Genomic DNA, 13,260 nt, shown 5'->3' with positions numbered 1-13,260 from the left:
GTGATATATCTCTTAATAAGGATTCACCTATGTCCTATTCAAAATTTAACGATTTCCCTCCCCATACTTCAACATCTTGGAGGCTTTGTTAGTTCGCCAAATCTTTTTCCAGCGGAATTTCACAGATTTCAGATTTTAAGTAAAATTAATACGGTCATAATTTCAAAAAATCTTTCCGATAATTGGCACTATTATCTTTCAAGGTTTTTCATGATCCAGGAAATCCTTTCAATTCTTATGAGATTTTTTAATGATCTCAAAGGGTCAACCCACTTTTTTCTTGTAAAATTTATGGAATTCACCTCTTTCAAACACTATGCAGTTGTTAAGAAAAGAAAGGAAATTTTACGATACTCAAGGCTGCAAAAATAACTTTATAAATTTTTACTCTCACTCTAATAAAAGAGCTACATCGCAGCTTTCCTCCTTGACATGTTCTTTTTTAATTTGAAATTAAAATAACCTCCTTTTAATTTGAATTCAATTGCTACCCCTTAAATAAATCCTATTGCTCAAACGTTTCAAACTTTGAATGCTTAGGTAACAATTAATACTGGTAGTAAAATTTCATCTTCTTTCAAGCGTCAAGCTATTGAAACAAATCTGTTTCAACCGGTTGATTTATTTTTCGTCTTGCAACAATCAGCAAAAAAACGTCCAAATTCTGCAACTTTTCCGGAAGTTTATAATGTAATAACTTCCCTTCTCTCTTTTCTTTCATTCTTCCTCTTCATCTATTTAGGAAATCCCTATCGTAAAATCCTCGCTTCTAATCAAGGATGTGCAAAACAATAAGGAATTCATGAAGGACAAAAATGACGCCCGGTGAAGGAAATAAGTGCATGGAAATCTACAAAGCTGCTGGGAAATTCATGGGGCCGGAATTAGCTATTTTTTATGTTCCTCCCCCTCCCCACCTCCCCCTGGAATATCCCGAAGATGAACAGCTGGGACAGTTATTGGCACATGACAGAATAACAGAGAAAAGAAATGCTGGAAAAGTGGTGTGATTTTACTAAGAAAACGATCAGTAGAGGATCCATCATTTTAGATTCACACAAAATAGAATTAAGTTTTTGTGAATGGAGAGAGGTGGGGTTAATTGCTAGTATTGATGGCGAGACCAGAGGAACGGATAAAATATGCGTAACTCCTTGAAATGGAAAAATGTTGTACTTCCCAGTATTCCCTGCTGAACGAGTTTGTCAATCAAAACTTGAGGCCTTCAATTTCCCGGATAAAGCTGCAAATTTGGTATTGTAAGTAGACAAGTCAATCAGTCACTGTTCTGGTAGCATCATTAGATGATTAGAAACAACGAAAATGAAACGGGGTACTCAGAAGATAATGCTTGAATGCTTGGAAAAATAGCGGCTTGCTAGTGATATTGTGACAACTACGAATGCACATTTTAATCTCAGTTTAGCTAAGGATCTAAGAATATTTTTTCATTGTTTTTGTCATTTTTCCACCCGAAAAAAACCGATACTTGTCTCTTCACTTTGACAGCATATTTCTGAATCATTTTTCCCTCGATGAAACAAATTCCTTTCTTTGAAAAAGGAACTATTTTAAACATTAATAAATTTAATTCTAAACATATCAAAAGCTAATACAAACATTTTGGTGTTGGCGTCAACTTATTTACTTAGTTAGAGCTCTTCTTTTCAAAAAGAAAGCAACTCACATTTTTCCCCCCGCTTCTGTACGTCATATTTCACTTATTACCTTAAGCATAGATCTAAAAGAAAATGACCTTTTGGATAGTTCTGTAGTGGCATCGGTTATTTTTAACAACAGCATTGTAATTCTCATTTTATATTATAATACTATTGTGGTTTATACCCCTGCTAAAAAAAAAAAAATTTAATACAAGTCCTAAAGATTGTTTTCATTTCCGAATAACTAATGTATAAATTTAAAAAAATGTTACTTTTACGAAGGTTGCTACAAATCTACTTTTAGCTTGAAAAAAGTTGAAATGATTAAAATTGATAGAAAATCCAAATCCTGAAGATTTGTAATTTTTCGCATGAATTCCTTTCGCTATGTTTTGTATTCCTTATTCCAAATTTGAAATCGAACTAGATTTAGGGAAATGTTTAGGTTTCAATGAAACATGAAAGTTCTAAACCGATGATTTCCGTACCTGACAAACATTAGGAATACAACTTCAATTAATCGGTCTAAAATTTCTACTTCCGTGATTTCCTTCAAAAGGAAGTCAAATTTAGGGTTACCCAATGAGCAAGCAAAAATACGGCTTAGTTCGAAAGATTAGACGGAATCTAATTTGTTCCTAATTAAATGGAGGCACTTAAATGGTTTCAAGAATTGGTTTTACAATCTAAAAATTATTTTGTGGGAAGAAAAGCTTTTTCTATAACATGTTGCAAAGCTGACAGGGCCCTTTCATTTACATCCACTGGAAAAAATTTTTCTCAGCATTCTCCTAAAATTTGCATCCCAAATCTTGTTTCTTTTTCTTTCCTCTCCATTTCTGCCTTTCTAACTATGACACCCATAGATGGATTCGGCTGTTTTGATCACACAATAGTTTACCTGCAGCGGAGATGAAGCTATGGAGAAATAAACCATGTGGAGTGACCGATCGATCTACTGTGCGGTGGAGTGACCGATCGATCTACTGTGCGGTGGAGTGACCGATCGATCTACTGTGTGGTAGAGTGATTGATCGATCGATCATATACTATTTCATACAAAAAACAATATTCCTTCTAACGAACTGTGACGTGTTGAAGAAGTATTAAAAGATCCTTCAGTAAATAAGTTTCTTTGTTTTTAAGGTTTATAAAGCAGACAGAGTGGAAAGGAATAAAACATCGTTTTAATCTTCCTTATTTATGGGACAGCGTTAAATGGTCAGGGAAGATAACGATTCACATGTGAGGTAAATGAGTTTTATTTGAAGTATTGTTGTGTGGTTGTACTCTACGCCCGCTCTCTTCTCTTTCTTAGTTGTCTTACTGGTTAGCTTAGAAGTTCAAAATTTAACTATGACTCAGACTAAGAAGTTGGTATCAGGTTAGCCTGCTTAGGAAGCCTTGGAAGGACAAGCATTCCCACAGCAGTGCAAGCAACGCAATCGAATCTGTGATGTTCCAATGATGAGTGCTGAATAGGCTCGGAGAGAGTCCCTAGCCACTTTTGCATCTCTACAATGACTAGAAATATATGGCAAGCGTCATTGTTAATGACTTCGAAGTACCGTATTTTCCACATGAAAATATTCTTTCTGTCCTACAACAGATTCCATTATTTGGAAACCCTCAATGACCGGTGGATAAATGACCATCTACACCGCACTTAACTGGTAACCACTGGCAAATAAAAAGGCTTACTGTTTTCAGTGTTATAACTCATTCTTGCGTTGAGTTCATCGTTAACAGCATTTAATTTAAGATTGATTTCGCCAATCACCTGAAAAAAAGAAACACGTTATTCAGATGAAAACAACTGATAATAGTTAAAATTTGTTGCTTGAACAAATGGTACTTTGGTCATATTGCAGATTTATTAAATAACTGCACCTCTTTGATAGCGTCAAACATGGGACGCGAAACGGACACCCAATGGCAATATATGTTAGGAGATGGGCCACCTTAGCAATCTCCTTCTTCTTCTATCCATCGATTCAAGCTTGAAATTTTGCTAAAAATATGGAATAACAACTTTGAAAAACGAGTCACTTCACGGCACAAAAAAAAGGCAATCAATTTATTTATTTATTTTTTTTTCAAAAGGCAATCAATTCATGAAATGATCGACTGTTCGATCAGTATAACTAGAAGGATTGAATGTGCAAGTACTTCATGTTAGATTAAGAATTGGAGAGTATGGAGTAAGCCGTAGAACCGTCAGATGTTAAGAAGATGTAAGAAGAATCTAAAAGTAGTGCAGGAATAACATTTAGTGATAATGCAAGTAATAAGGTGTTAAAAGAATAAAGAAAATGAAAAAAAATAAGTTGGATCGGCTTCACTTTTTATCTAATTTCATGGGGTAGAGATGATTTAAGGCATGTGAAGCTTAGGCTTAGACTTAAGATACTGTTTTCTTCTGAATGAGTGATCGCTAGAATATAAAAAAGGGCTTAGGAAATGAGATGAAAAAGTGGGTCATGAAAGGATTGTTGGGAGTGCAATGCTGTTTGAACGCATTGAATGGATGATTGCATGTTGGATGAATGTATCGCTCCGGCAACAAGAAGGACTTTTAGAGAGGGTTTTTGAGGAAAAGGGAGAGGAGAGGGAGTGGCTTAGGGATATCAGAGGGACTGCATGAAGGCGATAGGAGGCTTTCGCTTGATGGAGATGTGTGACTTAGATGCCCGAAACAGTGGCGCAACTCCGTCCCTCTTTTGCATCTTTTTGCTGCAAGCCTAGTGGTGCTTGTCACTACTGCTCCATCTCGCCAAACCTTTGTCGATTGGATAGCGTGTCATATTGGTTGCTGCTACTGCAATCTGCGACATCTTAAGCGTTGAATATAAATGTGCACAGGATGACACAGGCTTGCGACCCTTCTTCAAAGAAGATATGCAGCCATTCCGTAATGTTCCGATCTCTGCAATACTGCTTCATCCGGCACAGTGATGAGAATTAGCACGCTGCTTTAACTGCAGTTACTTGCTATGCATTTGAAAATGACTGGATGAGAATGAAGAGATTTGAGCATGCAGTACTGCACTCATTATCTTGACCTGCATCTTCGACCAGTACAAGCTCATCTTGACACTGTTCTTGCCTTATACTCTGTTTTCTAGGTACAACTGCCATAAGGTAAGCCATTTCAAGTGCTGATCATTGGCGTATAGTTAATCAGTCAATATTAGCAATAAACACAAATCATCTCATTCCGAATGTTCCTATCCTTACTTTTCCTTGAATATGTCATCTTCGGCACAACCATCATAATGTTGATAGTCGGCAGTGTTGATATAATATTATCAGTTATTGCAAAAAGAATCTGATTACCAACGTTGCTTGATATTTACATCTCCAATTCTGCTTATACAAATTTAATTTAACCATAATAATTTTATTTTAATTTATCGATTTCATTAACTCTAGTCATTTGCTTCAGTGTTCATCATGGCATCTTCCCAGGCCTTCGTGGTTTTTTAGAAACTAGTAATTTATCAGTTCTAATCATGCTGTCCAATTTTTTAGTTTGGCTTTCGGTAATAAATCTGACAGTATTATATCTACTTATAAAATATTGCCACAGTAGGTTCAGCTTTGCAACTTGTCATCTGGCTTATTTATTTTGCTAGAGTTCCAGCGATAATTACATATTTACTTTTATGGTAAACATTTCTGTGGCTCAAAAAGGATCGATTAAATTATACAGCTTGGTAAAGTACGATTATTAATAGTAATAGAAACAAGTACGTATCGATTATAAATGTTAAATTTCATGAAATTTATGAATCCAATTTATTGTAGTATGTTAAATGGGAAAAACTTTTTTTTGACATTTTTGTAATGCAAAACATTACCGCAGGAATATGAAAATACAACAAAGTACTGGCATATGAAACGCATAGGTGAAAAATATATTGTCTATTTGTACTTTGAAGGAAGTTACTGAGCACTATTCATCATCATTCAGGATCAATCATTTCATCTCGACAGCAAGAAATCCAGAAAACATTCGAGTAATCCAAAATTATATGTTAAATTTTCCCTTCATTAAAATATTCCTCAGTTTTTAGGATCATGTTTTGTTGTCAATATTTATTTGAAATTATGGGAATGTAAAGTGGGAGAAATTTTATTTTTTTGAGGTGCATATAATTGAACGTTTTTGCCTAAAAGCTTTTTTGATCGACCTGATTGTTTGACCAGGAAAATAACAACGTACCAATGCAATTAATTTGTTGATTTCTCCTTAACAAGTTATCAATATCTCGTCCTGAAACTTCCCAAACTTATGCAACTGGAAGTTTTTAAACGTTTCATCCAAATTCTATCAATACCTCATCAAAATGATTGCTGTAACAAACTTTAAGACCATTTACACTGTTCAACGCCTGCTATTGTTATTCCAATTAACATTCTGCATTTTTTGAATACCATAGATTAAATTCGTTTTTGTTGAAGAGTCATCATCGTAACTGTTTTCTAATTCACATTAATTGCAGTACAATGCCAGCTGCAAATGACATTTTAACGGTAAACATAAAATTACCGCTGATTGACGATGAGGCCACTAAAGAAGGAGCGCTGCTTATTTTAAAGGAAATCAAACCATCATGGGAGCGCGAACTGATCTCATTCAAAGTTGGTATTTAATTATAAGTTTTCCAATTTCTAAAGTTTCTAGAAACTTCTTTTTGAGAACAAAGCAAATTATAAAAATAAATTTAGGCTTTCACAGTTGGAATAACGAATAAAATCCTGTGTGCAACATACACTCCAGTAAATGGTACCATACTAAAAGAGCGATTACTGTTCCGCATTTACGGAAATAATACGGATAAAATCATCGACAGGTAGCTCAATCAATTCAGTATTTCGAATGTTAGAAGAAATGATATCATTATAACTAGACTAGATGGTTAGTTCACTGTTAGATGTCAAGTCAGTCTAATGATTTAACCGTTCTCCTTTATTATCCAAGTAAATCAAGCAGAACTGTTTCATGACGTTTACAATATATTTGTGCCTGTTATCATATGAATACGCAGTTTGGGGCTGAAATTATATGACCTTAAGTACGATTTTTTCAACTATTAAAAATTTGATTAAAGGAATAAGGAATTCAACAACTGGCTATATTTGGCGTCACAGGGATGTGCCGCCCAAGTATATGCAAAGTTCTCCGGCGGGATTGTAAGCGGCTTTCTCCCTGGACATGCGCTTACTGTTGACAACTTACGTGACGAGACCATTGTCACGTATGTTATTTACATGATCTTTCTTTTTATTTTCAACAGCAGCAGTGGTTATATTGGCGTGAAAATTGTTGTTAACAAATCTTCATTTGCTTATATTTAAATTAGCCATTTTAAATCCATTTTTGTTTAAACAGCTATTGAAGAGTGGAAAAAATAAGATTTAAGCTATCAAATTTACCTGCAGAAGTTTATCCGAATTTTACAATGCTATTTCAGACACTGCCGGATGGCAAGTTGGAAAGAAAAACAGCAAGTAATCCCAGATTTTAAATACGTACTTTTCTGAAAATACAGTAGAATTGCGCTGAGGCAACCAAACACTGTTAAGCCTTTTTTGAAGTTCAGTGACCCTTCCTGATTCGTAATAATGGATCATTCTCTTCCTAAAACCGAAAACTGTATCGATTTCTTATTGCAATGATACTTTCAGGAATACTTGTAAAGCACTTTCAAGATTGCACAAACTAAAACCGGACACTGGCGATGAAACAAAGCCCACATTATTTATCAAAATCAAGCAGTTTTTGGCAAATTTTTCCGATCATTATGAGGTCATTTTTCAGTTACTCTCAATACTTAATTACTCTGCCAATTAATTAGGCATGAAAGTTAAACAACTGTCCTTATTTCTACTCTTGCCTTCGTATGTTCTTTCTTTCTTAGAATAAGCAAAAGCAAGAGAGATATGATGAATTCTTTAAACAACGAGAGATTTCCTTCTTACGTGACTTGCACGGTCTACGAGACGTTATTCAACGACGGCAATCCGAAGTTGTTTTTTGCCACAACGATCTCCTAATCCATAACATTATCCATGATGATAAAACAGGTTCAATTTTATAATTTTCATGGCTATGTTTAAAACAAAACTATAATATGCTGCTGCCATAATTAACCTGATAAATTTTGTTTGGAGTAATAAGCAGTAACTGTCCTGCTGCAGTTCTCAAGTTTTTCTCAATGAAGATTTACGAATATTTCTTTGAAGTTATATGAAAGCAAAAGACAGCATCAGTTCGATATCTTCGTCTCAAGCTTTACTTTAATAAACTTATTACTTTTATGAGAAACAAATCAGTTTGATTTTTTTTCTTGTCCACAATTTATAAATGTTGCTATTTTTAGAACTTTTTAAAAATTATTTCTCCAATTCAGACTCAATAAGTTTTATTGACTATGAGTATGCTGATTACAATTATCAAGACTTCGATATAGCTAATCACTTTTGCGAATATGCCGGTTAGTTTATGATCCTACTTTTTAAAATGCTTGGAATCAGATTAAATGGTGAGAAAAAGCAACAACCATTTCAATTAGCTCAGCGGAACACATGAGTGTGTTTCAAAGTATCTGAAACTATTCCAGCTAGACGTTTATCCCACAACAATTATTACTGTTATTATTGTTTCCATACTTTAGAAATATTTGGTTAGAATACTTTTAAAAAAGTGACGCATAATAAAAAATATTGCGCGCAAATGCACATTATTAAGAGTTCGTGGTATGAAATGCCAGGAACGTTGTTATTTGCTTACGTTTATTAACCCGTTAAACTAAGCAAGATGACAGACCAAAAAGTTTCACATTTAAAGGTGTGGATGATTTCAACTATTCTCGATGCCCTGATAAGAAGTATAAACGTGACTGGATAACAAAATATTTGACATATTATTTAGAAAGAAAACCTACAAAAGATGAAGTTGATAATCTCCTAGATGGAAATAATGCTTTTGAAGCGGTAAATCTTGAACTTTTGTTTTATTTATAAATTAACAATAAGGAACTTTTTCAAAAAATGAAAATAAATGGGAGTTCTGCAAAGTAATTTGACGAAATGTTTCAGGCTGCTCACTTCTTTTGGGCTCTTTGGGCCTTGGTACAATCTCAAATCTCAACTATTGATTTTGGCTATCTAGAGTAAGTTTTGTAAATCAAAAAAAGATCTTTTATTTTCATAATAAATACACTATGAAACGAATTTCGAGAGTTCGAGACTATGTGAACCGAGACTCCGTCAGAGTAGCTCTCAATAAGGAAAATACAGTCACATTTACTTGTCGTAAATTTCACTGCAATTTTTAGATATGCAATTCAGAGGTACGAGCTCTTCCAGAAATGCATGCTCAAATGTGATTAAAGGTGATAATTTTGGAACATTGTCTTTTTGGAATAAAGCATCACTTTTCACCTGAATTTCATCCAAAAAATTCCGACCAGTACATTCTATTAATTATTAAATAGACTTGATTTATACAGATTTCACTTATTTGAATGTTTCTCCTTTTTTGTTTACTGTCTTGTCTATCATTGTAATGGAAAAATAATTCCCAATAATCACAACCGTAAAATACAGCGTTTTAAATGTGAAACAGATCTGAGTAATAAATATCACATACTAAATCACTCTGTATTAAGTGGCAGTAAAAAAACAGCTAATAATTATTTTATGGCAATTTTTAGACATAAAAATTTTAGCAGTACCTTAAAATCTATTGGTTATCGGACAGTTTGAGATAAATTAGCGTGAACAGCTTAGGATTTTTCAAGATTAGTTGGAATATTATTGGTTAAATGCAGAAATGCATCTTATGTTTATAACACAGAAAAGTTGCAAGAACTACAAAGATAACTGTATCAATATGATGAATTTTAAGTGGAAATTACAAATTATTTATAGAAATAAGAGTGAATAAGACAATGAAAATGATGAAAAATACATTCACGTCAGTCATTTCCTCTTAATCTGGGATATTAGCATTTTTAATATCAGTCAACCAATTATAAATATCGAAACTTCAAAAATTATTTGATGGTTGCGTGGGCATCATCCAAATGCATAATTGAAGGAGGATGAAGTCTAAATATGGTTAAGTCTTGATTTAATTTCAATTTGAGTATTCGAACTAGGTGCTTTTTTACATAATAAACATAACAATACACATACACATAGCAATACACATAGCAACCTACGTTAGCAGTTCTGATAAACGTTTGGAAAACAGAATTCCTGGTTCTCCCTATCAATTGTAATTAATTAATAGTGCTGGTTTACAGTTGATTAAAAGACGTTCCCAACAGTTGATGACTTTGCGATTATGATTCTGATAGCTTTCCAAAAATATATTGAGGAGTTCTGTACAATAATCTAGCTAACCACTATGCTGTTGCAAGATCTGCTCATTTGCTCCTTTTCGAGCAATGATGACATCAATTTGAATATTTATGTATAGCATTCTTTCTTCAGTTCTTAGGGTCATATCTCTGAAAATTATCACTCCTGCTATATAAATGCTATTAATATGCTACTGCTACTAATATAATATGATACTATATACTAATATATACTATACTAACATACTAATTTGCTACAAAATATGCTACTAATTTCATTCATTTGTAACAAAGACAGTTTTGTGTGAGTTGGAAAAATTTAATGGAAACAATATAACGAGCTGCAGATAAATCACTGAAATTACAGAACCAGTAAAGTTCACCGGTCATTTAATAGTAGCACTAGTGTACTAACAATGGATTCCTGAAAGGTGTCAAACCACTCGGCTTAATCACACTGTCCTATCAAACGGTGACATCATGCGAAGACCAAATCTTGGAAGTAAAGTTCGCAACAGAGAGTAAAAATTGTCAAATTAACCATAGTAAACGCAAATATTTCGTCAGTTGTCTTGTTGTGTACCAACATTTTGATACTTTTAGTAACTTCACGCTTCGAAGTATTAGGGTGAAAGCGAGAGACGGCTTGAACAAGTTCCATTTGCTATAACAATTAGCACTATCACTTAGCACTATCCATCACTTCAAGTTTCCCACTAGAATACAGATACATCATGATAAATTGCAACATGGCTAAAGGCTTTTTAAAGCTATTTTTGCAACTTCGTGGAATATCTTGATACAGAAGTGATATCGATAAAAATTTCTATTCCAAACAGTTTTTTAAATCAATCCTAACTTTTTATTATGATGCCAGTACTATATTTCTTTACTCGTCAAACAAAACAAAAAATTTCTGGCGATAAAAATTTTGTTAGGCGGTATGTTAACAATGAAAACTAAACTATTGTTACCGTTAAAGTTTGAAATCAGAGAAAAATAATTCGACGCTTGGTAAATAAAAAAGAAATTTTTTTTTTTGAAAGTCCAATTAATTTGGCGATTTGCTGAAAGTTAATCTGTACGAATTATATATTACTTTGACAATATCTTTCAAAATCACCTATATAAATGCGAAATTGTCATATTTCTGTTTTCCATTCTTCTTGATTGTAATGAATGCAATTTCATGTATGCCATTGTTTTGGTACGTTCATTATTTTTCGATTTATGATAATTCATTTCCGATTGAATGTTGAACAATTTTTACTTCTGAATCGATTAAAAGATTTTTGCTGCATAACAATTCTTTATTTCACGATTAACTTTAGCAAACGAATTATTCAACAACTTTTAATTTAATTGTTTTAATTAATTGTTCTCTTTTTTCTTTTCTTTTTACCTTCCACTGGTAGTGCAAAAGTACAAAAAAAAGGCAATTGTTCAAATTTTTCTCATAGATATCTTTAAACACCGCAAGGTCTTTCATTAAAAATAATTTTGAACTGCTGACACCAAGTTTTTATCGAATTGCAAAAAAAAATTAAAGTTTCAGGATTCTTAAATGATTTGAATGGACCGTTCGAATATTTACATTATAATTTCAGAGTGATAATGCTATAAGTACTGTGCAGTTTTCAACGGATCCATATTACAATGATAATTACGGACATTATTTCTCGAAAACAATCAAAATTCGATGCATAAATTTAAAATGAAGAATTTCAATCTTTAGCAAGTAAGAATGTCCTCAAATCAATTATAACAAACTTTCGAAAATAAACTCCCATAATAGATATTTTCGGAGATTTTCTATTGACATTTTTTGGAATTTATAATAGATACTTTCGAGAATTTTCCATCAATATTTTTTGAAATTTTTAATTTTTTACTTTTCTCTGGAATTTTAATATTACTGTGTTTTGGTACAGTAATATTTTTTATGACTTTTTAACGTCTGATAATATCTGTTATTGATTGGATGAGATTAACAATATTGCAATTAACTTGTTTTTCAATATTAGAAGCAATAAACGAGAAAAAATATTGAAATTAATGCGAAGCTTGAATAGTAAGATGACAATTCATTGATTTGTTGATTCACTGATTATTCGATTTGCTGTAATATTATTGACCACATCCGATCAGATATTATCAGAAAACGTGGATATAATCAGTGAATTATCATTGTCACTCAAATTTCAAATCAGTATTGTATATTTTTCCTATTGTATTGCTTCTAATTACTTAAAAGTAATTGTAAAATTGTCAATATTATTCAATCGATAATAGATATCACCAGAAGGTATTTATTAATCAAGTTAATTTAAGAATAATTAAATATAATCAGTGAATTATCATTTTACCATCCAAGTTTTACATCAATTTCTATGTTTTTTCTCTTTTATTGGTTCTAATACTCAAAAACAAATTAACTACAATTTTATCGATCTCATCCGACCAATAACAAATATTATTAGAAAACGCTGACATAATAATCAATGAATTACCATTTTATCACCGGAGTTCCACGTCAATTTTTAAACGTACTCTCGGAGAATCATACAATTATCTCGACAAGGCCCTCTACTGATCGAACGAAATGTACCATTGATTGTCTATCAGATAAGTAAGTTGATTGGAAATTTTAATCTTTCGCCCCTTTTTTTTCTTCGTTTCTTGCTTCCATTAAGAATTATGCAATTTATGATGAAATATTTGTGTTTAGTCGCATTATAGAAATCGTTTCTTAAGAGAACCGTAGGGAAGACTTTTTAATTTTAAGGGAAAAAATTTTTTTTAAAGATCAAAATACTTTTCCACACTGTAACCGGAGTTATTTGTGCTTATTATTTGCATAGGATATGTCGATTACCTTATCATACTTTTCAGGTGAATATTTGATATTCTATATGCATTACTTAGAAGAACAGAAGATGAGAATAACTATCGTACATCACTGATTTACCCGTCTGGATAGTCTACTTTTTCCAGAACACCGTAAATAGGATCAATTATCATCTCGGACATGGACCAGAAAAATGGAGTGCTTTTGGTAATGAAGGCATGAATAGATTTAGGCATAGGTAGCAATGGGTTTCTGTGTGTCTAATGTTGTCAATGTTGTACTTAGTAAGATTGAAATGATATTATTATCACATCTATGAGTACCAACTAATAGCTTAGAAAAGACTAACAGCAGACACCTGTATAAGGTACGATTATCT

General features: G+C 32.7%; 3 protein-coding genes across 3 annotated transcripts; 2 read left to right on the top strand and 1 right to left on the bottom strand.

The window, feature by feature from the left end:
• Nucleotides 1-815: 815 nt before the first annotated feature.
• LOAG_08103 (hypothetical protein) lies at nucleotides 816-1,010 on the top strand (the record flags this gene model as incomplete). The annotated part of the gene is made up of 1 exon (XM_003143635.1): nucleotides 816-1,010. The coding sequence occupies one exon, from the start codon at nucleotides 816-818 to the stop codon at nucleotides 1,008-1,010; it is 195 nt and encodes a 64-aa protein (XP_003143683.1).
• Nucleotides 1,011-4,402: 3,392 nt separating this feature from the next.
• LOAG_08102 (hypothetical protein) lies at nucleotides 4,403-4,811 on the bottom strand (the record flags this gene model as incomplete). The annotated part of the gene is made up of 2 exons (XM_003143634.1): nucleotides 4,403-4,587; nucleotides 4,724-4,811. The coding sequence occupies 2 exons, from the start codon at nucleotides 4,809-4,811 to the stop codon at nucleotides 4,403-4,405; spliced, it is 273 nt and encodes a 90-aa protein (XP_003143682.1).
• A 1,359-nt stretch (nucleotides 4,812-6,170) lies between these two features.
• LOAG_08101 (choline/ethanolamine kinase) lies at nucleotides 6,171-9,059 on the top strand (the record flags this gene model as incomplete). Its single annotated transcript, XM_020447615.1, has 9 exons — nucleotides 6,171-6,305; nucleotides 6,393-6,517; nucleotides 6,776-6,922; nucleotides 7,353-7,473; nucleotides 7,586-7,751; nucleotides 8,078-8,161; nucleotides 8,515-8,660; nucleotides 8,766-8,839; nucleotides 9,005-9,059. 9 exons carry the CDS (start codon nucleotides 6,171-6,173, stop codon nucleotides 9,057-9,059), a joined length of 1,053 nt encoding a protein of 350 aa, XP_020302171.1.
• Between the last annotated feature and the right edge of the window lie 4,201 nt (nucleotides 9,060-13,260).

The sequence above is a fragment of the Loa loa genome, assembly GCF_000183805.2.
Source record: "Loa loa unplaced genomic scaffold supercont3.43, whole genome shotgun sequence".
Taxonomy (NCBI): Eukaryota; Metazoa; Nematoda; class Chromadorea; order Rhabditida; family Onchocercidae; genus Loa; species Loa loa.
The sequence above is the reverse complement of the archived record's forward strand: the minus strand, read 5'-3'. Positions and strand labels throughout refer to the sequence as shown.